Source organism: Phodopus roborovskii, unplaced genomic scaffold (genome assembly GCF_943737965.1).
Source record: "Phodopus roborovskii unplaced genomic scaffold, PHOROB, whole genome shotgun sequence".
Classification (NCBI taxonomy): domain Eukaryota; kingdom Metazoa; phylum Chordata; class Mammalia; order Rodentia; family Cricetidae; genus Phodopus; species Phodopus roborovskii.
Genome location: NW_026126447.1, coordinates 28,437,788 through 28,460,981, shown reverse-complemented (window position 1 = coordinate 28,460,981; position 23,194 = coordinate 28,437,788). Strand labels below are relative to the sequence as shown.

Below are 23,194 nucleotides of genomic sequence, written 5' to 3'. Positions count from 1 at the left end.
CTCTAGTTTAGTTTTCCTTTTTTTTTTTTTTTTTTTTTGGTTGTCTCAGAACTCCCTTCAGAGACCAGGCTGGCTTTGAACCCACAGAGATCCGCCTACTTCTAGAAGCTTTCCAATTTTCAAGTACTGGGATTAAAGGCATGTACACCATTGTCCAGCTAGTTTAGCATTATATGCTACCATAGTTTTCTGGGAGCATTTAAATAAAGCACTCCCCTTTTATTGCAGGACTCCACCAGACTTGAAGAGTAACTTATACTTGCCTTAATTCTGGGGGAAAGGGAGAAATAATCAGAACATAGCTTTTTGATTGGTTTACTTAAACATGAGGCTACTCTCACAGTCCCAACGCTGGTTAGCTGTGTTCCTTACAGACCCAGTGTTCTGTCCTGTAGTGCTGACTTGGAGTCCTTCCCCAGGCTACACTCATCTATGTGTGTGTGTGTGTGTGTGTGTGTGTGTGTTCACTCATTCTCACTGGTACCTCTACAAACCCTCTTCACCCTGTTCTGCTGTCTGGTCTGAAATAAACATCCCATTCACCCTTCGAGGCCCACTTCCTGTGGAGGCCATACTTCTCTCTCCTACTTGTGTCCATCATTGAAGAGCTATGGTGTACTCTAGTTTCTGGTTATTTCTTTTATATATCACCCAACTGTCAGATCCTTGGTGGTGGGAACCTGTGATTCCTTTTTTTCCTACATCAGAACTTGGCATTGTCTAATAATTGGATTTTTTTTTTTTTGTAGAAAGAACATGGACTTTTGAAAGAAGCATATGTATAGAGTGTGAACTTAAGGAATTTGCTTTTGTCCTTTCAGGTAAGCTAGGTCAAAGATGCCTGGGATATGTAATATATAGAGTGAGCAGAACAGGTCTGGGGTAAGTAAATGCTGAGTGCAGACAGGCACAGGCCAGGCTATAGGAGTATCTTGGTGGTATAGCACCTGCCTGGCACAGGGCTCTAGGCTTGATCCCAAGCATCACAAATAGGACCGATCACACACATGTAAAGCACTAACACTGAACACAGGCAGCTAATAGTTATCAACCACATGTTGCATCAGTTTGTCCTTTTCAAAGGGATGACTCATGCCTGCGACTGCCAAATATTTTGAACATATCAACTCAATCTTTTCAACAACCACATAAGGTATATACTCTAGGCTCTTGTTTTTAAAGTGAGGGAACAGGGTTAGAAAGGCAAAGGGATTTACCTAGTACATAGTTATGAAATTTGCTCTTGGGACTTAAGCCTACCTTTGTGTGACATCAGGGTCCCCGCTCTTACTTACGGTGCTATTTATTGTGTGAGTTAAACAGCGCAGAGCAAAAAGAGAAGGTACCAGATGAGAGAAATTTAAATATTCCTCACCATTCCTGGGGAGATCGTTGAAAACCTGTAATTCCGGGGCTGGTAGCCACTAAGACTGTGAGCACTACATGTGTTCTCTAAAGGTACAGATTAAAAACTCTTAGAACATACAGCATATCATCTTTAAATGAAAAGGTTTCATAGAATAGTAGCAGCTGTGCAGCCTGAAAAAAACAAAACAACTAACCGTTTTCTGAAATTCATAAAACTGACATGAGGGCTGCAGTATGCTTTTGCTTGGAGGATGCCGAGTTCAGTGGCCTTCCTATGGGCTTGTTTTTTCCTGATACTTGATACGCTTCAGCATCTGCTGCTCTCCTTGACTGATGTGGGGCTCCCCTACAGCACTCCTCTCGCGCTAGACTGGCAAAGAGATAGTACTGAGGTCCTGCACCTCTCAGCCAGTGGCACAGCTCTGTTTGAAAACTGGCAGAGGAAGGGTATATTCAGGGAAGGGACCAGGCAAAGTGTCATGCAATTCAATTGCAGTCCGAGTGATACCTCTGGAACCTCCACAAATGTTTGGACTCAAGTTTCAGTATCATGTCTGGGCTTTCAACCAGGTAGGATCAAGTAAATTCTATTTCTATAAAGTATCCAAGAAGAAATTGATTTCTGAATTAGTCTTTTTTTTTTTTTTTTTTTTTTTTTTTTAGAAATTGTGATTCTTAAAATATGGTATCAAGAAAAAAAATGTCATCTCCTGAAAGAAGTAGTATACGTTCTTGATGCCATGTGACCTGACATGCTGACATGCTTCCCTGTCTTGCCTTGGCTGTGTGATGTTCCATCAAACTAATCCTCTTAGTCACGGTCAGAGACACACTGCCAGATCCCACAAATGTTCCCTGCAGCTGTCACCAGCCCATGGCTGGAACAACCCAAGTTCCAATGTCTCTCAGCAATACTTCCCTAGTACTGTTCTCCAGGCTGGCCCTCCCCATGTTTACACAGGCTGCCTGGTACCTGAAGGCTTTGCATATGAGGCCTCTTCTGATGTAAGGATCTGGGGTAGCTTCTTTGGAGGCAGTTTTCTGACTGGAAGCTTTATTTGAGCAGCATGTTTAGTCTCCTACTATAATCTTCTTTAAATGCTATATGACATGAGTGATCGTCAAATAAACAACTTGTTTGTTCTCCCAGCAAAACCACCAAGATCAGTGTAAGTTACTGCATTGCTACCACATCCAAGGCAGTGGGGTGACTCATGATCAGCTACTCTGCCTGCCAGCCTGCCCCACCTGCCAAAGGCTTACACAGCCACAGGCTCAGCCTTGTCCTTCTCTCCAACAGGAAGAAGAAATAGTGTCTTCCTGATTATTCACTGAAGAGCCTAGATATCACCAAGGGCCATGTATGTGTTGGTATCTTCTAAAGCATGGAGGATGAGGGATGTGTTAGTCAGTCTGGAGCCAGCCCACCTGAGTTTAAACCCCCATTCTAGAACTAACCTTCAAAACCCGGTGTTTTAATTCCCTTCTGTGAAGTAGGATCATATATGACCTACCTGGATGAACTGTTCTTAGGGTGAATTAACACAAAGAATAATGATATTATTGAGTAAGGGGCAGTGTGCGTGTGCTCAATGGCCTTTCATTCTTAGATTTGTGGCAACTCAGTAAGGGTTATTGAAACTGAGGCTCAATGGCATTAAATAATGTGCCTTACCAAGTATGTATGAATATGTCTACCCTTTAGGAGTTATGAGGCTATATATATGTATATGTATGTGAGTGTACACACACACACACACACACACACACACACACACACACACACACACACGATCTTATCTTTACAGAGGAGAGCTGTGAAGCATGAGGAATTAAGTAACTCAACCATAATGAATGGCAGAGCCAAGGTTTGAAGCAAACAGTCTTCACTGCTACTTCAACTATGGCTTTTCCATACTGTGTCTGCCCACATCTACTCCCTTCCCTTCCTAGCCTGGGAAGTGTTGTGCAATGACTAGGTCTGGCTTCATTCATCCCCCCACCACATCTAGGTCTCCAGAGGATAGCCTTCTAATGGCTGAAACACAGGTCCTGCTGCATACTTTGAATAAAGACCTGCATGCACATACACCTTCTCCAGATCTGCTCCGCTGTCATCTGTCGGCCCAGCTGTCACAGCCCACTCTTCCTCTAGCAGTGGAGGAGCACAGCAAGCATCCTGGCACCACAGGAAGGACATGGGGAAAAGGTGCATTAATGGGTCAAAAACAAACCAATGGAGTGATTAATTTGGCTTCTCCTTCAACATTATGTTTATCCAGGTTGATTATGTAGCACTTAATTACTAATTTGCCCTACTTAAGCCAAGAGTGCTTTTAATTTTTAATGAGCTATGGGAGGAAGATGCCTTTACTTGGTAAAGAGCAGATATTTTATTTCCCTGTTTGGTCTTACTCAACCAATTAATAACATTTCCAAGGATGTATATCCCTCTCATGAATTCTTTTTACTTAGATCCTTCCCAGCCTCCTGGGTTCACCATGGAAACAGGCAGCAGCCACTTTGAAACAAATTAAATTTGCTTCCCACCTGGCTGGCAGGGCTGGGAAAGGCCTATAAATGGTCCTGGTTTCTTATAAGTTGGGAGGAATCATTCCTCAGTTGTTCCCTGAAGCAAGGAACATAGTCATGGCTGTCACTCAAGGAAATTCCCCTACAACTCCACTTTGTTTCCTGGGTGTTAATATTGGAAAATCTTAATTATGGTTCATGGGCAGCCTAAGCACAGCGAAGGGCATCGGCTCCCGTGTCAGATCTGGGCTAGGCTGCTAGTTCTGGCTACTTGTGAGAGCAGAGCAAGGGCATGCTACTCATGTGTCTAAACTTGAGTCTCACCTGTAAAAGGAGGTGAATAACATCTTTCAATAGCTAAAACCCATCTCAAGTGCCACAACACAGTGCCCAGTTCAAAACACACAAATAAAAGCATTAGTTGTACTATTTTTAGCAGATCCTACAGCAGGAAGACAAAATGAGGAACATGGGAGTCTTCAGTACCTTTGCCAGCAGGTTTCTCATTATCTGCAGAGCTAGGACTTGTTTGGTCAGAGTTACCCCAAGATACTTTATGTTGTTTTTGGCTATTGTAAAGGGCGATGTTTGTCTGATTGCTTTCTCAGCCCATTTATTGTCTGGATGTAGTAGGGTTACTGATTTTCTTGAGTTAATCTTGTATCCTGCCACTTTGCTGAAGGTGCTTATCAGCTGGCGAAGTTCCCCGGTAGAGTTTTTCCAGGTTCCTCTGGGGGATTCTGTGATAGGAAACATCTGGCAGCTGCAGGTCAGGGGACTCAAAGAGGGAGAAGTGGGCTAGAGGAGTCCCCTTTACTCACCTCTCTACCAGAGGGTGGAGGGGCATGGCAGGAATGGCTGCCTCCAGGTCCCTTTGGGGGATTCCATGGCAGGGAGCATATCTCTCTCTCTCTCTCTCTCTCTCTCTCTCTCTCTCTCTCTCTCTCTCTCTCTCTTTGGTTTTTCAAGATAGGGTTTCTCTGTATACCTTTGGAGCCTGTCCTGGAACTAGCTCTGTACATCAGGCTGATCTCAAATTCACAAAGATCCTCCCTACTCTGCTACCGAGTGCTGGGATTTAAGCTGTGCACCTTCTTAAAATTTCTTAATGAAAATTGCAGGGAAGGGGGTGGTATGGAAGAATATATTCATTAGATGAATTGTTTTGTTCACTTTATTTCACCATGTGACTTCCTGGTTCCTATAAAGGCTAGAGGAGGACAATAGACCTCCTTAAACTGAAGTTATAGATGGCTATCAGCCATATCAGCCATCATGTAGGTACTGGGGATCAAACCTGGTTCCTTTGCAAGAAGAGCAACTAGTGTTCTTACCACTTGAGCCATCTCACCAGCTCTCATTAGACCCACTGTGCTAAAACTACCTTTTATATAAAGGCCTTGGCATGTTTTATATCCATCTCCATAAGACGTCAACTGGTAGATTATGATCAAAAGCAAATACATAAAGCATGACAACTCTCATCAGCATGATAAGGCAATTAAACAGCAAACTTCTGCTTTAATTTCTATGTCTGACATCTGATCAAGTACTGATTTCCTAGGCACTATACTGCCTGTGGAAGGCAGTTAAGCTACCTACCACCTTGGAATCTATGTCCTTTCCAGGAGATGGGTTGGGGGTCACTATGTTAATCAAGGTCATACAGTTTCTTTCCTGTACTTCAGAGTATTCATCTGCACAGTGGGCCCTATTAACACCTGCTAGGTTGTTCCTATGATACTAAGAACAGTAACAGATGGAAAGTAACAGGCCTGTGAGGGGTAGGAGAATCAGATGTTACACGTCTTTTATTCTTAAAAATAGAATTCTAATTTTGAGATAAATATTTTGACTTTTACACCCAGGGTGCTATTCTACAAGCTGGACTGGAACCAAGAGACTGATAACTAATCAGATCCCAAATTTGTTTCTGTTCCTTTAGGAGAGAGTGGTGCTGGTACAAAGATAAGAAAGTATTGTTAATTACCTAATTACCTGGGGCAATAAGTTTAACGTGTTAGGACCAACATCACATTCTCAAATTCATTCTTCTTGAAACTGTTAACTATCATTCCAGAGGTTTTTTTTTTTTTTTTTTTGGGGTACTGGCATACTGGGCAGAATACACAGTAAGAAAACTTAATCTGAAATCTGAATCTATTTAATTAGAACCCAGCATCTCATATCTCCAGAAACACATACTTAAGCAGTAAAGGGCAAATGTCTACTAAACACACTGTTATCAGGACCAGATGTGAAATGAATCGGATTATGAGACGCCTGAGCATGAAAGATAAATGGAATTTTAATTCACAAGAAACATGAACCCTGACTTTTCAGATACTATTGGTGAGTGTATAAAATTGTTACTGTGTATAAAAGAGCCTAAAAATTAAGCAGAGATTTTGACTGAACCTCTATATACTTCCATAATCTATTTTATGGAAATAACTTAGACTATGAACAAAAATTTAACTATGGAGATGTTAGCTATAGCATTCTCTAAAATAGCCAGCACAGCTGAGGTCAGGAGGAATAAGTATGGTGTAGCAAGTTATATAACCAATGGAAATGGTTCACTAAATTAAAAGATTTACTACATGTTCTTGGTTGGGGAGAAGAGTCTGTAAAACAGTATTTATTGTATGATCACACTTTATGATTAAAATGATTTCATTAACAAACAAAAAAGAATACCGACTATGATATTAATGAGAATTGCTAAAGTAGCTTTAGATTAGTAAGATCAGTGTTTTTTTTTATATTTCTCTTCTTTCTCTATTGGATTTTCTAATTTTTCATCAAGGAGCTTGGATTTTCAGTTGTATTTCAGGAGGTTAACAGAGTGTGGGTATGGCAAGCAAACTAAGACTGAATGCAGCAAGAAACAGTTGGTATCAATCTTCTAAACATCTTTGTCCTCAGCCTTTCCCAACCTCCAGAAATTGAGGAATAGTGGTATACTGTTACTTTACAAGCTGAAAAACTGGCATGTATGGTTATAGAAGAGTTAAAGAAACCATTCTGAATAAGGCAACCCAGTCACAAAAAGAGGAACATGGTATGTACTCACTCATTTATGGATTTTAGGCATAGAGCAAAGGATCACCTGCCTATAATTCTCACTGCCAGAGAAACTAGGATACAAGGAGGATTCTAAAAGATTCATATAAGGTCCCTCACAGAAGGGGATAGGAACAAGATCGCCAGAGCATATGGGGAGTGGAGGAGGGCAGTGAGTGGAGAGGGAGCTAGGAGAAAGAGAAGGGGAGGAGAGGAAAGCATGCAGGAGGTCTAGGAAGATTGAGTCAGGATAAAATAGACCACAGGGGAGAGAAGGAGAGAGAGAGAGAGAGAGAGAGAGAGAGAGAGAGAGAGAGAGAGAGAGAGAGAGAGAGACCAAATAAGAGGGAGCCATTATAGGTTTGAAGAGAAAACTGACTCATAGAAATGTCCAGAGACCTACAAGACTGACCCCAACTAACAATATGAGGAACAGTGGAAAGGCTACCTTAAATGCCCTTTCCTAATAATGAGATTGATGACAAATTCTCCACCATCATAGAGCCCTCATCTAGTAGCTGATGGAAACAGAAGCAGACACCCTCAACTAAACACTGAGCCAAACTGGATTCCAGATGCAGAGAGGGAGGACAAGACCAGGCTACAGAAACCCACAGAGACAGCTGATCTGAACAAGGAGGAGCAAATGGGCTTCCAGACTGATAGCTGGGAAACCAGCATTGGACCAACTCAGACCCCCTGAATATGGGTCTCAGTTAGAAGGCCTGAGAAGTCTATGGGACCTCTGATGTATCCCTTGTGCTCAACATGGGAGCACATTCCCCATAGAGGGATACTCCCTTAACCTAGAGGCAGGAGGGAGGGCCTAGTCCTTACTCCAAATGACTTGACAGATTTTGTTGACCCCTCCTGGAAGGCATCACTCTTCCTGTGGAGTGGGGGGGTGGATGAGAGGGTGTGGGGGGCATGGGAGGGAGAGAGGGAGAGAGGGAGGGAAGTAGGAAAGGAGAGGGAATAATAACTAAAAAAAATAAAAATAAGAGTAAACAGGCCTCAAAATACAGCAAATTGACCCCCCCCACACACAAAGGAGATATGCTTTGAAGTGCATCATAGTTCATGAAATATGTGGCTCTAAATGAGGCAAATCTTCTGCAAACAATGGAAGGGGAGGGAGGCTTCAGCGATCAAGGAGGACTGTTTGTGAAGGCTAAGCTAGGGGTGGACTGCTGTCCTCATCGAGGTGGTATATTCTGTGGGCACACACTATAGAAGGGGCGAGTAACTGCCATGTGCAAGTAAGAGAGGCAGAAATCTGTTGGAAGCTAGTGGCAGTTTAGTAGAGTCAGTGGCGGGCAGGGGCACTGCTCAAGCCATGGGCTGGCTGAAGAGCAGCTTCCTATGCACTGGGTCATTTCCCTCACACCAGCACTCCCTTTCCAAAGGCTGTGGGTGCTTGCTGGGCACTTGCCATTGCCTCTTGTGCCTAAGCTGGCCTTGGGATCTTCAAGGCACTGCTTTAGGGAGCTAAGTTGGTGCAAGGAAAGCCTGTGGAACAAAACTTGCTTCTTAAGATAAAGGATTACAGAAGGTTAAGGAAGGACCTCTGTGGGAGGCCTGGAGGAAGCAGCCTGGGAAGGTACTTTGTGTCTATATCTTCCATTTGGTTGTGTTCCTCTCACAACTTCCTCAAACAAGCTTTTTATTTTATCTCCATCTACACTAAGACAAATGTAAACAGACTGGTGATTCTGTGAACTATTTTGTTTTCATTTTCATAGTATTATATTTTGCTCTCAATTTCAAATGATGTGTGTTTTGTGTTATATGGAAATTGAGCGGGGTTATTTTGTAGTGCAATGATAGATACTGAGGATGGGGAGGGGATTAGCTGGCAATGTCATAGGTCAAGGCCATGTGGATTCCACTCATAAAAATAAGAGGATGGATAAAGACTCCCCTCTCCTGTCCCTTGACACAGCTCAACATCTGGACTTTGACCCCAAGAGCAGCATGCCTGTGTCCTGATTGTACAGCATTAAACTGTAGACACACAGATGACATAATTGTCCTGAAGGAAGACACTCCTTAGTGGAGCCCATTTAGAAGGCTTCTGGAAGGACTACTCATCAGGACACTGTTCATCTTCTATTCTTGAGTCTCTCTTTCACAAGGGGAATAGTGAGTGGACTTGGAGAAGGGTAGGAAAGTGTCAGAGAAGGGGGCTGAGACTAAGAGCGGGAAAAGACCAGGGGCTGTGAGGGAAGAATTGTCAATGTGTGTCATGGTTAGCAACAGCAACAGAACTTGCACTCAGCCATTGTCTTTACCATCTCTCCAGGAAAGCCCACCCATTGTCCATTTCTTTGAGTTGACAAAACCTTTTCAGGTTTGTGGCATGTAGACATTTGCAATGGCTTTGAGTAAAGCCATTGCTATGGCTCTGCTTTCCTCCATTGGTATTGGAAAAGGAAGGTACAAACTCCAACCACAGATGACATCATTCATGGGCTCCAAAGTTGGGACACATTCTCTCTAGGCACATATCAGCCCCTTCTCTAACTTTCCAATCCATGTCTTCTGCAATCCATGTTCTTAGCCTTTCCTTTACCTGAAGAAGATGACTGGCAGCATCTATCAGATTCAGCCTATCTAGATAATATCCACAAATCACCATTGATTCAGGAACTAAGTAGCTGGCAGGAAACAGTCAGCTTTTTTAGGTACTGTGGGGACCAAGCTAGGATCTTGGAAGTTCTAAAAAAGATTGTGTTGAAGTTTAGGCTGAAAAGTATAAACCACAGAAGGGAATAAGGCCCATCTAAGTTTACCTTGAAGAGTCAAAGCTGGTCCCTAGAACTGGGGATCACTTTCTGTTTTATGTGTATGTGTGGGTGCCAGGATGTATGCATAGACACCATCTGTGTGTGTGCATGTAATCTCAGAAGCCATGGAGGGTGGTGGGCTCCCTAGTACTTAAGTCACAGATAGTTATGAGCCATGGAATGTGCTGGAAGTTGAATCCCGGTCCTCTGGAAGAGCAATAGAATGCTTTTAACTATCATTATGCATATCCAACTCCATTCTTACACATATTTAAAAAGAAATAAGCACTGGAGATGATAGGTGATACTGTCCAAGCAAGCCCGGAGCTTAGGACAACACTGATTTAGTTAGAAAAACTATGGCAGCTAAAAGCCCAGGTCTTTCCTAGCTAGAGGCTCCCTTTCTGAGGACAGTGTCTCTGTATTTTCAACCCAGTTTTGAGAGGACTAGGAAACCCAGAAGATATGGACAATTCAATGATGCCTCATCTGTTTAAAGGCTTGTAACAATGCATATGGATCCATGAGCAGATTTGGTTCCTTAGGAGAGATGTTTCACAGTCACTGTTAGACAAGGTGTAATATGTCACCTTCCCCTGAATGGAAAACAGAGAATGTGGACACTGGAAAGGGATTCTGCTTCTGGAAGTTTTTAATGGTACACTCTTGCAAGTTTCTGGGTCTCCCTTATAAGCATTAGGGAAGCTATACTAAAGAAGCTAGCACAGTACCTACCACACTAGACAGGCACAGCAAGTTGATCTCTAATTATTGAGGTACTGGTAAAACACCCTGGTTATTAACTTTAAGGCATGTGGACAAGTCATTAATCTCTCTGATTCTTTGCTGGTACCTGGAGGTCTGACTTGCTTCCAGCACTTATTAGCTGTCTCATGTTTGGACAAAAGCTAGTGCTTTGCTACCAGGACTGGCTCAGCAATCAAGGGTGTCCTGTCCAGTGTCTACTACTTGGTCTACAAACCTCATCATCCCAAGATAACTACCAAATCTCCAAGCATCAGGTCTCACAAGAAAAAAAAAAAAAAAAAAAAAAAGGATGCAAGAGGAGAGAAGATTGCTTAACTTCTTCATTTATAAATTGGGGATACAAGAGCTGTGGTGAAGACTGCACAAGATCAACAGACACATAGGAAGAATTCACAAACCAGCCACTGGTCACTGTTAGCGTTAGGGAAGCACAATTACGGAGTAGATGGTTGAGTTCTCAAAGCTGGTATGCAGAAAGGCCAGGATTTGAGCCCAGGGAGTCGAACTGTCATTGTAGCCTCTACCTCATACTTATTGTTTAGGATTTTGTATCATTTTACTACTCAGATCCTTTCACAACTTTCAGTGTGTACATGTCTTTTGTAATTTCACATCAGGAAAAACTTGTCTCTTACCAGAAACTAGTATGTTTCCTCTTTTTGAAAATCAGAATTGTGCAATTTATCACGCATTCTTCTTTTTGTCTTGGCTGCTAGAAATCTCAGAGCAAAATCACATACTCAATCACCACCACCAAATTGTTTCTGGCTTCCTATACTTTGTTCCTTATTTTTCTTTTAATTCAGAAAAGAAAAAAGAAAGAAAGAAAAGGAAAGGAAAGAGAAAAGAAAAACAACAACAACACTTTCTTTTGTGTTTCTTGTTGATAGAAGCATCAAAAATATTTGGAAAGTGATGTAACCCAAATTAGCAAATAAAACTCTGAAGTACACATGAAAAACCAGTTGAACATTACCTGTTTCACTTAGCCAAAAGAAATGGCCAAGGGGAAACTGAGGCTAAATAAATGAGGTGCTCTGTTACAGGAAAAGAGAAAACCAGAACAATTCATACGAACAGAGGTGAAGCCAAAGGAAGGCAGCAGTAACTACGTCAGAGGCTGCCAGTGCCTGTGATTCTCTGGCTGGAACCTATCATTTCTTAATTATATCCTGTGCATGTTTTGCAAGCTCTAAGCTTCTGTCAAGAGGACAGACAGCCTCAGACAGGGGAGGGACCACAGCCACCCATGGATCTTAACATACCTGCACAGATGTGAAGTCCCCAGAGGCACAGGCACCTAGAACAGCAGCGCCCACAAGGACAGACTCCACCTCTTGTGACAGGACCACAGGCATGCCTGTACAAGACAAAGTCACACCTTAGTTAGTGAGCAGCACCATGGCTCTGGAGAACCAGCAAGCACCTCCAGAGGCAAAACATCCGATGCCAAAGCAGCAATACTTTTACCTCCCTGAAATCCTCAGTGTCTTGGGATATTAGGATCCAGGGGATTTCTCTGGCCGTGTGTTTGCTGGTGCACTGGCCAAGAGCCTCAAGGTAGCCAATACTTGTAAGACCTTGGCACTCTGGCTTCTGGTAGCTCTATTTGACGTTATTCGGGGTTATCACTCTACTCTATTACTTGCTTTGCTGGGCCCAGTGGAGGCTGAAATGAATCAAGGGTTGGTTCTCTAACTCATATGGACTCATCTTCAGGGCTTCCTATTTCTCAGAGTAACTCACAGTCCTTAGACAGTCTGACACGACCCTCTTCTAGCTTCTAACATCTCTTTTCCAGCCCAACACGTGGACCTACGTCCCTTGCAATTTCTTGAGTAGGTTTCAGGTCCCTTCCAGATGCCCATGTAACTGCCTCTTATCCACAGCACAAACACAACCTGAGTTTTCCTTGGCTATTGTTTTTAACATGGTGAGACACATTTAGCACTCATTTGCTCCGAGATTTCCCCTTTCACTTTTCTACCATGAGTTTTACTTACTTAGGTTGTCTTATTCCTTGTGCTATTAAACTGAACATCACACAAGTCTAGACTAATGGTTCTTAACCTTCCCAATGCTGCGACCCTTTAAACCAATGGTTCTTAGCCTTTAATATGGCTCCTTATGTTGTAGTGAACCCCAGCCATAAAATTATTTCGTTGTCACTTCATAACTATAATTTTGTTACTGTTATGAATCACAATACAAATAAAGGGATGGCAAAAGAGTCACACCCCACAGGTTGAGAACCTCTGGACAATCTGTTTACCACCAACTCCTGACATTTAGAGCAGGACCCAAATCATGGTAACTCAATGATGGAAGAATGAGTCTCTGGGCGAGTGGCTGACATGGTGGACATGAGACTGAAACAGGCATTTGAAGGTAAGCAGAGCAAAAAGAAGCCACCTACAGGACAAGTCCCCAAGGCTGAAGGTCCATGTGGAACCATTCTTATGGATCTTAAGATGATCACACATCAGCATCTTCACTCACTTCATGGTGGGATCCTAAATTAGGGTGCCACCTCTCTGTACCTTGGTTTTCTTATCTGAAAGATGGCATTAAAATTCCATCTGCCACCGGGCAGTAATGGCACACACCTTTAATCCCAGTATTTGGGAGGCAGAGGCAGGCCAGTCTCTATGACTTTGAGGCCAACCTGGGCAGCCAGGGTTGTTACACAGAGAAACATTGTCTTGAAAAATGACAAACAAAATTCCCTCTACCTTCACAGGATGATGCTTGAGTTCCTAATCAAGAGATGGTAGTAAATGCCACCAAAGAAAATTCCTGTAGCCAAAAAGCCGCAACTCTCTTCCTGCCTGTCCTGGGGAGGCACACTTGTTAACTTACCTGCCCCTCCGGGTCAGGTCAGATTTCCCCATCCCCTCTTGCAGACATCCAGGAAGCAGAATCCTGCTGACAGCCCTGAGGACTTGAGAAATCAGAACAGGGCCTGCTTCTGACCCCATGAGCCATCATGTGGCGTGACAGCTCTGGGAGATGCTCAGGCCTGGCTTCTTCCCTGTTTTCTTTCCTCTGGAGCCCTTCACAGTCTCTTTAAACTCCTTCAGCCCTAGTTATCTCAGGTGCCAAATGGGGACAGGGCTTACTGCACTGCATTGGTTCACGGTGTGGGTCAGTGACAGAGCTCTTAGATGGGGTTCACCTATTTCCTGACCTATGTATAGCCCTGGAGACATGGTGGCTGCTACTGTTAGACTCAACGCTGATTGCAAGTAAGGGTTCAGTATGGATTTCGTTGGAGCTGGAGGGTAGATCTCTGGGAAAGAGTAAAGGTGGGTCTTATCAGCCATCCTGATGGTAAGGACAGATATCAGGCCCCACAGAACAGAACTGGTAGCTCAACAAGAAAGCATACTGCATGTCTGTGTGGACCTGCTGCCACCCAGGCCTCCTACTGAGCTGGAATTATTTTAGAATGTAGCCTTCTAAGCAACATTTATCTTCAGTTCCTCCGCAATAGACCCACAACGTCCTTGTTTCTGAGTGGAAACAAATGAGTCGCAGGCTGCTTCCTTGAACAGTAGAAGCAGGGAGACCCCCCCCTCCTCCCACCAGGAACCCCTCATTAGCTCTTAGGTTATAGTTCAGCGTACTTTCGAGTTGGACTGCCAGAGTGTGAATTCTGGCTTCCTTGCTGACACAGCTGTGCAATATTAGACAGGTTATTTAACCTCTCCATGCCTCCCTTTTCTCATTTGGAAAGCATCCTCTGGCTAAATCTGGATCCAGCTCCTATCTCAGGCTGGGTGCCTCCAGATCCTCACCCCTAAGCCTGGGGAATGGAAGTAGGTTAGAAGCTGTAGGCATTTCCCCATTGCCTAGGTTTTCTTTACCTTTGTAAACAAACTCTTTATTCAAGTTGGCCAGGCTTCCTTTCACTGCCTGACCCTATCACCTCTGACCTCTGGGTCTGTATTCTTCCCTTCTACACATTGGCCAGCAAACTATAGAAACTTTCCTGATTGGTAATGGACCTCTTGATGCCATCTTGTTCTTTGTATTCTCAAGCCAAGTTCAATACGTGACAGCCTGGGTGCCCAGGGACTGCTTATGAGTGGGGAAAAAAATGAATGGAGTAATGGTCAGAATGGTGAGGCAGGAAGAAGGAAACCCTAGAGAAACTGCCAGCACTAAAAGTTCAGAAGACAGAGCACTTAGTCTCAAGTTTGCAGGAAGACCTACAGTTATTTGGTACATGCAACCGTGTTTGGAAACCACAGTTAAGTCAATGTCTACATCCAGGAAGTGCCTTTCATGCCCATTTTATTTCCTGAGCTGGTACAACCCATACTCCCTGCCTGCATGAAGCCAGCTTTCCCTAACCTGGACAAAACTGATTATAAAGTATTAAACTGTATTTTTCACCATAATGTCTTCTTATTTTGGGCATGGGGCTACCTGTAGGGAAGAATTAAAGCAGCAGGCTGGGATCACTCACTGGGAGCTAAGCATGAGCCTGGGACTCAAACTCCTGAGCATCCATTTCTCAGTATGATCTACATGAGGGAGATGACAACATGGCTGGGTTTGCAGTAGAGGGACCTCAGGCTCCCACAAGTAAAGTAACTTCCCCCAGGTCAGACAGCTGGCCTGCAGCTCTTCCCACTACTCCGTTCTGCATTTTGTTACGCATATGTCTAAAAAATTCATACCATGCTTGTGCTTTGTTCTAAATTGTTCAGCACAAGGAAAACAGCAATTCCGGTGCTTAAAGATACCAAGGGCCTCACCTTTCCACTGGCTGCTCTTGTAGGACAGATTCAAATGCCTCCCTCTCTCTGAGCCCTGGGTGAAGACAGGAAGAGGGAGGCTTTGCCTGGAATGTGAGCTATTTTATCGGACGCATTAATGAGTTTAACAGAAGCCAAAGCATTTGAAGGCAGATGCACTTTGCCATCCTTTGTCACTCATGAGTAGAGGAATTTTAGGCAAAGAAAAGGTCTCTTTGTCCACAGCTGTAACTGGCCAGTAGTTAGAGACAAAGGGCCCAATTGCAATCTGAACCCAAACAACCATTAACAGCCTTCCATTCAGCAGCCCAGAGGACAGCAGTTCCAATGCAGAGCTTGAGGCAAAGTGGCTTTCCCTGGCTTTTGACTCGCAGGGACACATGACTAGAGGATGTCCCATTTTTCACAAAGGCTGGAGTTTTAGTGCCCAGGCTATGCTCAGGTCACATCTGGCTACCCTGCTCAAGGGCCTCTTTTTCCCATTCCTAGAACTAAAGCTGGCTTCTATCCTCCTGCCTCCATCCAGGTGGGTTGTGGTTTTGGCTAACTAAAGGCAGAAGAGTGGAAAATCACAGCAGATTTCAGGCCTGTGTCTTATCTGAACCACCCAGCTAGTCTGGCTTTTGTTTCTCTCTACTTCACTCTTCATGGTCTCCTTCAGCAAGGTTTTACAAACATTGGAAGGGGGCAGACGTCATCAAAGAGTAACAAAGGGAAGGTCCAGAAACCCAGGTCAACAGAGGACCACAATCTGGTCCTGTTTCTACCTGACTGCTTGATCAGGGAAGCCAATTGAACTTACTCCCCTGTCCTTAGTTTGACTGACTGCATTGCAGTCTAATTTCAGCAGTTAGGGAGAATTAAATGACTGCAGTATAATTCCGACCAATACGCTAGTCACTTGGCTAAGGGGAGCAAAGTCTATGCTTTCCAGCATTCTAGATTACCCATACTACATGTTGACTTGTGCCCCTTGTCTATTCTTCTATAATATAGGAATAGGTACTCTATTTAATTTCATCTACCTGATGTGCAGGTATCAGCTGAGCCTGCCACTTGGATAAAGATCACATATGTAGGAATCTGCATGGCCTGGAGCAGGAAATGAGATGTGATGAGACAGTTTGAGCCCAGACACCAACTTGCTTGCTATGTAAGGCACACAGTGAGTGGGTGGAGTCATGAGGAATGGTAAGGTGAGCTCATGTCAGGCAGGAGTTGAGGCTGCAGACAGCATCCATGCTCCCCTATTCTCCTCCCTTTGTCCTATGCTCATACCTGGTACCTGGTGCCCAGCAACACATACTAGAAGGGGTCACTAGTCCCCGGGAGACACTTGGGAAGAAGATGAAGAATGCTGAGGGTACTGGATCACAGAGATAGGCGTCTAGGTCAGGGTTTGTGCCACCCACCCACCAGCAGGTGTCCTCACTAAGAGCCTTTCCTGGAACCCAGGATCTTCTCAGATGTCAGTCTGTTACTATTCCCCAACCTCCAAGATACACACGGCATATCTTTATGACCAGAACCCCGATTCTTAGGCACTAAGAAGGAATCTCAACATCTGGAGCCCCGTGGGATTATATGCTCAGTCTACAGCTAGACCTTATCTAGACCTTATGCACAGCGTTTGAGATGGGGTCTACTTAGACAGTCTAATCTTAGATAGTCTAATTACTTACCCTGTAGTGCAAAGTACAAAACTGAGCGTAATATGCAGTACAAAGCTGAGCTAAGTGCCCACTATGCTCTTCGCACCCAGAGATCTTATCACACAGTAGTTATTGTGTCTGTTACCTATTTGCCTTTCTGGGGAGACCTTGAGCTCTGCAAAGCCTAGGTCATGTTTTATCCATTTCTGTATCTTCAATATCCATCACAAGGCTTGGTTCAGAAGTACTCAAAATAGACGGGTAGATGCTCAAATTAAGATCTGTCCTTGCCAGCCTTGGTGTCCTATTCAGTAACTGAGCATACCTGAGAGTCATTTTCCCCATCACGAGGACACAGACTGTACAGATATCTTAATAACTTGAGTCACCACCGCTGGCCCCCTATCCTCAGCCTTCCTTTAATCTGTCACACCCATTTGCTGGCAACCCAAAGATGGCATGGTCCCCACCCATGAGGCTTACCAGTAATGTCAGCATGCATCTGCACAAAAAGGGGGTTCTTGCTTAGGCCTCCACATAAGAAGAGGGTACTGAGAGAGTGCCCTGCTGCCTGCATGGCCTCAATGATGAAACGAGTCCCAAACTTAAAGGAAAAAGCAGAAGAAAACATCAGGATGGTAGTGAACGCAAGTGATCAGGAATGCTTGCATTTGGCATGGGCTTAGCTTGGCACCCAGAGCTCTCTATGCCCATCCTAGAGATCCGAGCCTTGGAGATCATGTCACCTGTGGTCACACAGCTGATTCATACAGGGAATTCTACCCTGGGCCAGCCTGACTCCAAACCCCTGCAGTCGCCATTTGCTTCTCTCAGGAGTAATACAGCACTGAGAAAAACAGTTAAGGTGTTATCTATCACAGCCAATCTCTTTACTTTTTATTTCATTTTAATTCTTTTTTAATTATGAGATTATAATATAATTACATCATTTCTCCCTTCAAACTTTCTGATATACCTCTCTTGCTCTCTTTCAAATTCAGTCACTTTTTTCATTAATTATTTCTACATGCATGTGTGTAAGATATATATATATATATATATATATGTATATATATAATATAGGTGTGTGTGTATGTATGTATGTATGTATGTATGTATGTATATTTGTTTTCAGGGCTGACCATTTGGTATTAAATAACCAGTTGATGTGCTCTTCCCTTGGTAAGACTATTTCTCCTGCTCCCAGGATCCCTTAGTTGTCTGTAGTTCTTTGTGTAGGGTTGAGGCCCTGTGGGCTTTCCTTATCCACTTTGGCATGTCCATTGCTGTCCTTGTTCAGCTCATATTTGGGCAGTCAGTCATCACCTTCTGACATTCCTAGGAGACAGGGCCTTATAGCAAACTCCCTGCTTCTCTGGTTCTTATAAGCTTTCCACCCTGCCTGCTGCAATGCTCCCCAAGCCTTAGGAATCAGGGCCCTTTCTAGCCCAGGTCATTCAAACAGCTGATGAGCGTCAATTGTGGCCCAGGCCTACGATGAAGTGCTAGCAATGGGCTCAATGCAGTGCTGCTCTGAGATGATCAGTCAGTGATACATGGGGCAGGCTCCCTTCATTAAACTGGTACTAAAGATAGTTTCCTTAGGAAAGTCCCACACACACTATCAAAACAACAACAAAGGCAACAAAACAACAACTAAAACTCTCAAGCAACAGAACTATGGAATGATGCAAAAGGTATCTTTATTAAAACTGCCTTTATTAGCTCCTCAAACCAGGTAATTATGCTGTAACCATGAGACCTCTGGATCAGCATCCACTCCCAGCCAATCCTTAGTGAGCTGGGAAGACACGGAGGGTACACACTATGGTTGGCTCAGGGATTTACTCAAGCCTTCTGTACTAAGTCTTCTTGAAATGACTTACCCCATCCCCACCTTTCAGAGTTCATTTTTTTTACACGGTAGCTATGCTATGGTTTGAGGACAGCATACTACCTTATGGCTGTTATGGTAAATCTTACTATATAATTAGTAGTTTGGGTTTGGCTATTATTTAAATAGCTATAATCATATTTTTTGATATTTAAAAACTAGAATCTTAAAATTCCTAATTTATTTAGGTATATGGATTTCTTAAGATAAACTATGATATGGCGTTAAGAAGGAAGCCATGGGGTGACATTAAGAAGTGGCTCTGAAGAAAAACAAGGAAGAGAATATTTTCAGTGGACAATGACGTCTTTGAATGTTTAGAGACAGGGGTTTTGGTAGATGGCAATGCTGTAGGTATGAGGATGAGAGTGAGTTGATGGTAGATGCAGGGTGGTGGGCAGGGAACATTACAGGCTAAAGATCTGGAAGGCCCAAGTGTCTCAATGAATGGTGAAGCTACCAAAGAGAGACTGGTATGGAGAACAGAAATGAGGCAATATTATAGTTTTTAGTAAAAATCTAAGTGTTACTGGGAAGTTGGTACCTGATGAATACACAGGGAGCAAGAGGAATGAAAAGTTTGGCCCAGGTAAGAAACAAGGTTTGGGAAATACACAGCATACTTCCTTATTTTCAGGTCCTGGGGGCGGGGTGGAGTCTAAGGAAATGAAGTTTCCCTTGATAAGGGTCCCTACAGAGACCTGGCCATGAGAGTCCCTTAAAGGAGGGAGGGGTCAGAGGGTGATCTGGGGCCTCCGGATATAACATCCGCATTGGTTTATAGCAAATAAACGAAGCATTGTGTCAGCCAGGAACAAAAGGCACAGCGTTCCAGCAGACAGGTCTTAAATTTATTTGTTGAAGCTGCTCATGAATCTGGTAAAAACATGAATGTAGTAAAACTTGGGCCTTCAAAGAGTATCTATGTTTGTACTGTATTTGAAAAATGGAACATGTAGCAAACAAGGTGATCCCTTGCCTACTAAGTATTGGTGATTCTCTCTAGCTGTTCTTTTTTTAGATTTCAGGGGTTCTTGAACCCCAGAAAATAATGTCACACAACAGAATTATGAGTAACTTCAGGAGGTCAATGGATGTCCATAAGTCCATTTGGAGGACTGCTAGCTGTAGGCCACTGTGATCCGTTCTAAAGCCTGGGATCTACACAGCTGAAAGCATTAACTTCGTTGACCTTAAGAAGCCTTCATGTGACGGGTAGTTCACCTCTTTCTCCTACCCAACCTAAGGCTCCATTCTCATTTACTAATAGCACAAATACTATCATATTCATTCAGTTGAAAGTGGCTTGTTAAAAATGGTAACATGAAAAGAAATAAAAGGTATGGCTTGAGACATGGCATGACACAGTAGCATGTCCTTGACAAGCTCACAGCTGCCTTCACACTGAGGCAATTTACAAAAGAGCTCTTCTGGCTATGCGGCTCACTAGGCATTCTGCTGGGCATGTCAATGTCATCTGTAATTTTAAGACAAACTAGAAACCCGAAGATGGTTAACCCCACTTGGACCATGTGATTAGCAGTCTATGACTGGGGTCACTGCAAAGTATATTTATTGCTGGGAAAGGAAAGTAAGGACCTGAACAAGAGGCACCCCTTCAGTGCTGTGACAGCCTGTCTCCCATTCCCCAGGCTGGCAGCTCTTTGCAGGGCCTTCCCTTTAGTGTCCCAGACTCCACTGTGCGAGGACCCACCCTCTTGAAATGCCTACCAAAGGGCTTTGTGCAAGAATGCTTCTGTGCTCACCTTTCTGGAAAAAATGTTTTCATGGGGAAATTCAAATTAAAATTAGGCGATTCCAAGGGGACACAGAAGCAAATGCAAATCAAGAGACTTCAAATGCAAATGGTACGTTTTAAGGGTCTATTCTGAAAAGAGAACTACAGACAGACAAGCTGTGGAGAAACCAAGTGGCTGACAGGTTTTTCAAAGAAGCCAGGCAAGAGAGGATTGTATTGCACGGAGGGGTTTCCCATAGTCTAGCTAACTTTTCTGTCTTTAAAAATCATTCCTTTGCTACAGAGTGCCAACCATGGGTATTAATATGGAGGAAACTGTTTAATTTAGCAGTAACAAATAGGTGCTAAGGCAATATTCAGGAGGAAGGAAACAATTTTTTTCCCCAAGCTGAACATTATGGGAAAATATCTGTTATCAAAATGCTTCATTAAAATGCACATTTTTTGCCTAGGAAATCAGTACACTCAGATACTTTTTCAAACAGATGGAACCCCTCCCAAATTTAATTGACTCTACAATAAAGCTTTATCAGGAAATCTGTCTTAAAATGTCTTCCCTGCATGGAAATATAAAGGTCATTAAAACAATAGACAGAAAAAATAGGATCGCTTTAAATGTATGTATGGCTCATTAAATATGAGATTGATTTCCCAAATGTGTGTTACTTGAGAAAACATAGCTGGGTCTTTCCCCCTCCTCTCCTGCATGCATTATTAAGTTTAATCTTTTGCATTCCTAGGCTTCCTGCTACAATGTTCTTACCAGGAAAAGTAGCCTGTGAAAAAAAATTCCAGGCCAACTGAATGATGTTTTCTGATATGTGTTAAGTAAAAGCTGCTCTGGGAATGCCCGAAAACTTATTTCACTCATGCAGCTTTTATGACAAGGTGGAGAGAGCAGGAGCTGGAGGTTCAGATGGACACAGGTTCCCATTCCAACTAGTATGCAATAGCTGGGAGGCACGGGCAAAGAGCCTGCCCTCATCTCAAATATAAGGACAAGACCCTTGGCTTACAGGGCTGCAGTCTTAAGGCCTGGACAGGCAAGGCACTCTGGTGCCTGGCACACAGTTGGAAGTCCACTGTGGGTAATGTCCTTGACCTCTCCTGTTTGGATTTGCCTTTCATGTTCATCTCGTAGCATTTGTTCAGAAGGTGTGAGCATCATGCATCTCTAGTTGTCCAGGACTGTTTGTTTCAATGGAAGTGATGGAGCCAACTGCAAGCCCTTTCATACAATTGCACTCACAAGCCAAACATTAAAATCACCTCAATATTTCTTATGCTTTATTGTATAAACTGTGGGCTCTCTTCACTGCTCGGGCACATATGAAATACATTGCAGCGAGCAAGTTAGTTTACTGTACTAAGACTTGGGATTCTAGTCAGTGGACTGAGGAACATATTATCAATATATGGTTAAATATCTAATATATAATACACACACACACACACACATATCTCAAATAGCTCCAAATTCTATTTCAAATTAGTAGTATCATGACGATCTTCTTCATTTCAAAACATGGTTATTAAATGTCTTTCCTAATGCTTCAGTCTTCATCTTCTATTCACTTTCTCCATTTTGACAGATGCCAGAATTGTCTGGGGTTTTTGCCTGCTTCTTTTGTTTGCTCTTAGTTTTCATTTAGAAAGCAATTTGATTGGTTTCACTGAACTAGTCAAGGTTTTCAAGTCAAGAGGGAGGTTGCTTAAGGGAGAAACAGCCTGGTCTAAAGTCCACAGGGGCTGTGTGGCTAAATGGGCCACATGCCTCTGCAATGGCTCTGCAAAAGGGATAGTACTGTGGCTACTAGGGAGCCTCTGTTCTCGAGACACACAAGGCCCATGGGTAAGTATGAGAACTAACCAAGCACTTCTGTTGGTAAAATGAATGATTCTGCATCTATATATTAAAAATAGTAAGATTATAAAAACAGCTGTTAGGAGAAAATAATTAGTGAATATCATTTATGTCTGTCTATACAGCAGTAATAAGAAAACAGAAATATTTATTTTGGCTCAGAGGTATGGTGCTTACCTCAGATGGTAAGGCTTGGGGTTCAATTCCCTAGGACCACTACCAGTCATGATAATAATAAAGAAAAAATATGTGAGTTCAATTCCCAGCACCTACATGTGGCAGCTCACAACCACTTTCCACTATAGCTCCTAAGTACAATGCCTTTTCCTGGTACTCCCACGTGCCATACAGAGACATAGACATATATACATAATTAAATATAAATCTAAATAATAATAAGGAACATTGGTTTAATGATGAATAATACCTTACAAACACAATTCAGTAAGCTGATTTTTTTTCCTTTCTGAGGGTTTCCTTTCTCTTTCTAAATGGAGTTAGTTGTGGGGTACAGACCTTCTCTAAGATGCTGAAAGTCATGACCCACTCTGCAAATGCACTTTCTAGTATAGACACATGTGCTAAGATTTTTTATTATTTCAGGGTTTAGAACCTCTGGCAGCCCACCCGCGGAGCACAGCTACACAAGAAAATTCTTTAGGCAATGTCTGAGCTTCTAGGGTTTAGTTTTCATCTTGGACCTTACTTTAAGCACCTCTCACATTTCAGAGTAAATTCTCCC

General features: G+C 43.1%; 1 protein-coding gene across 1 annotated transcript in view; it reads right to left on the bottom strand.

Moving 5' to 3' along the window:
• The window catches only part of Fggy (FGGY carbohydrate kinase domain containing), a 357,033-nt gene that overhangs the window by 65,963 nt on the left and 267,876 nt on the right, over positions 1–23,194 (bottom strand). Inside the window, exons 13-14 of the mRNA XM_051188188.1 lie at positions 17,419–17,539; positions 11,786–11,880 (exon numbers count right to left, since the gene is read on the bottom strand). Coding sequence (XP_051044145.1) covers positions 11,786–11,880; positions 17,419–17,539 — 216 coding nt within the window. The remainder of the gene's footprint in view (positions 1–11,785; positions 11,881–17,418; positions 17,540–23,194) is intronic.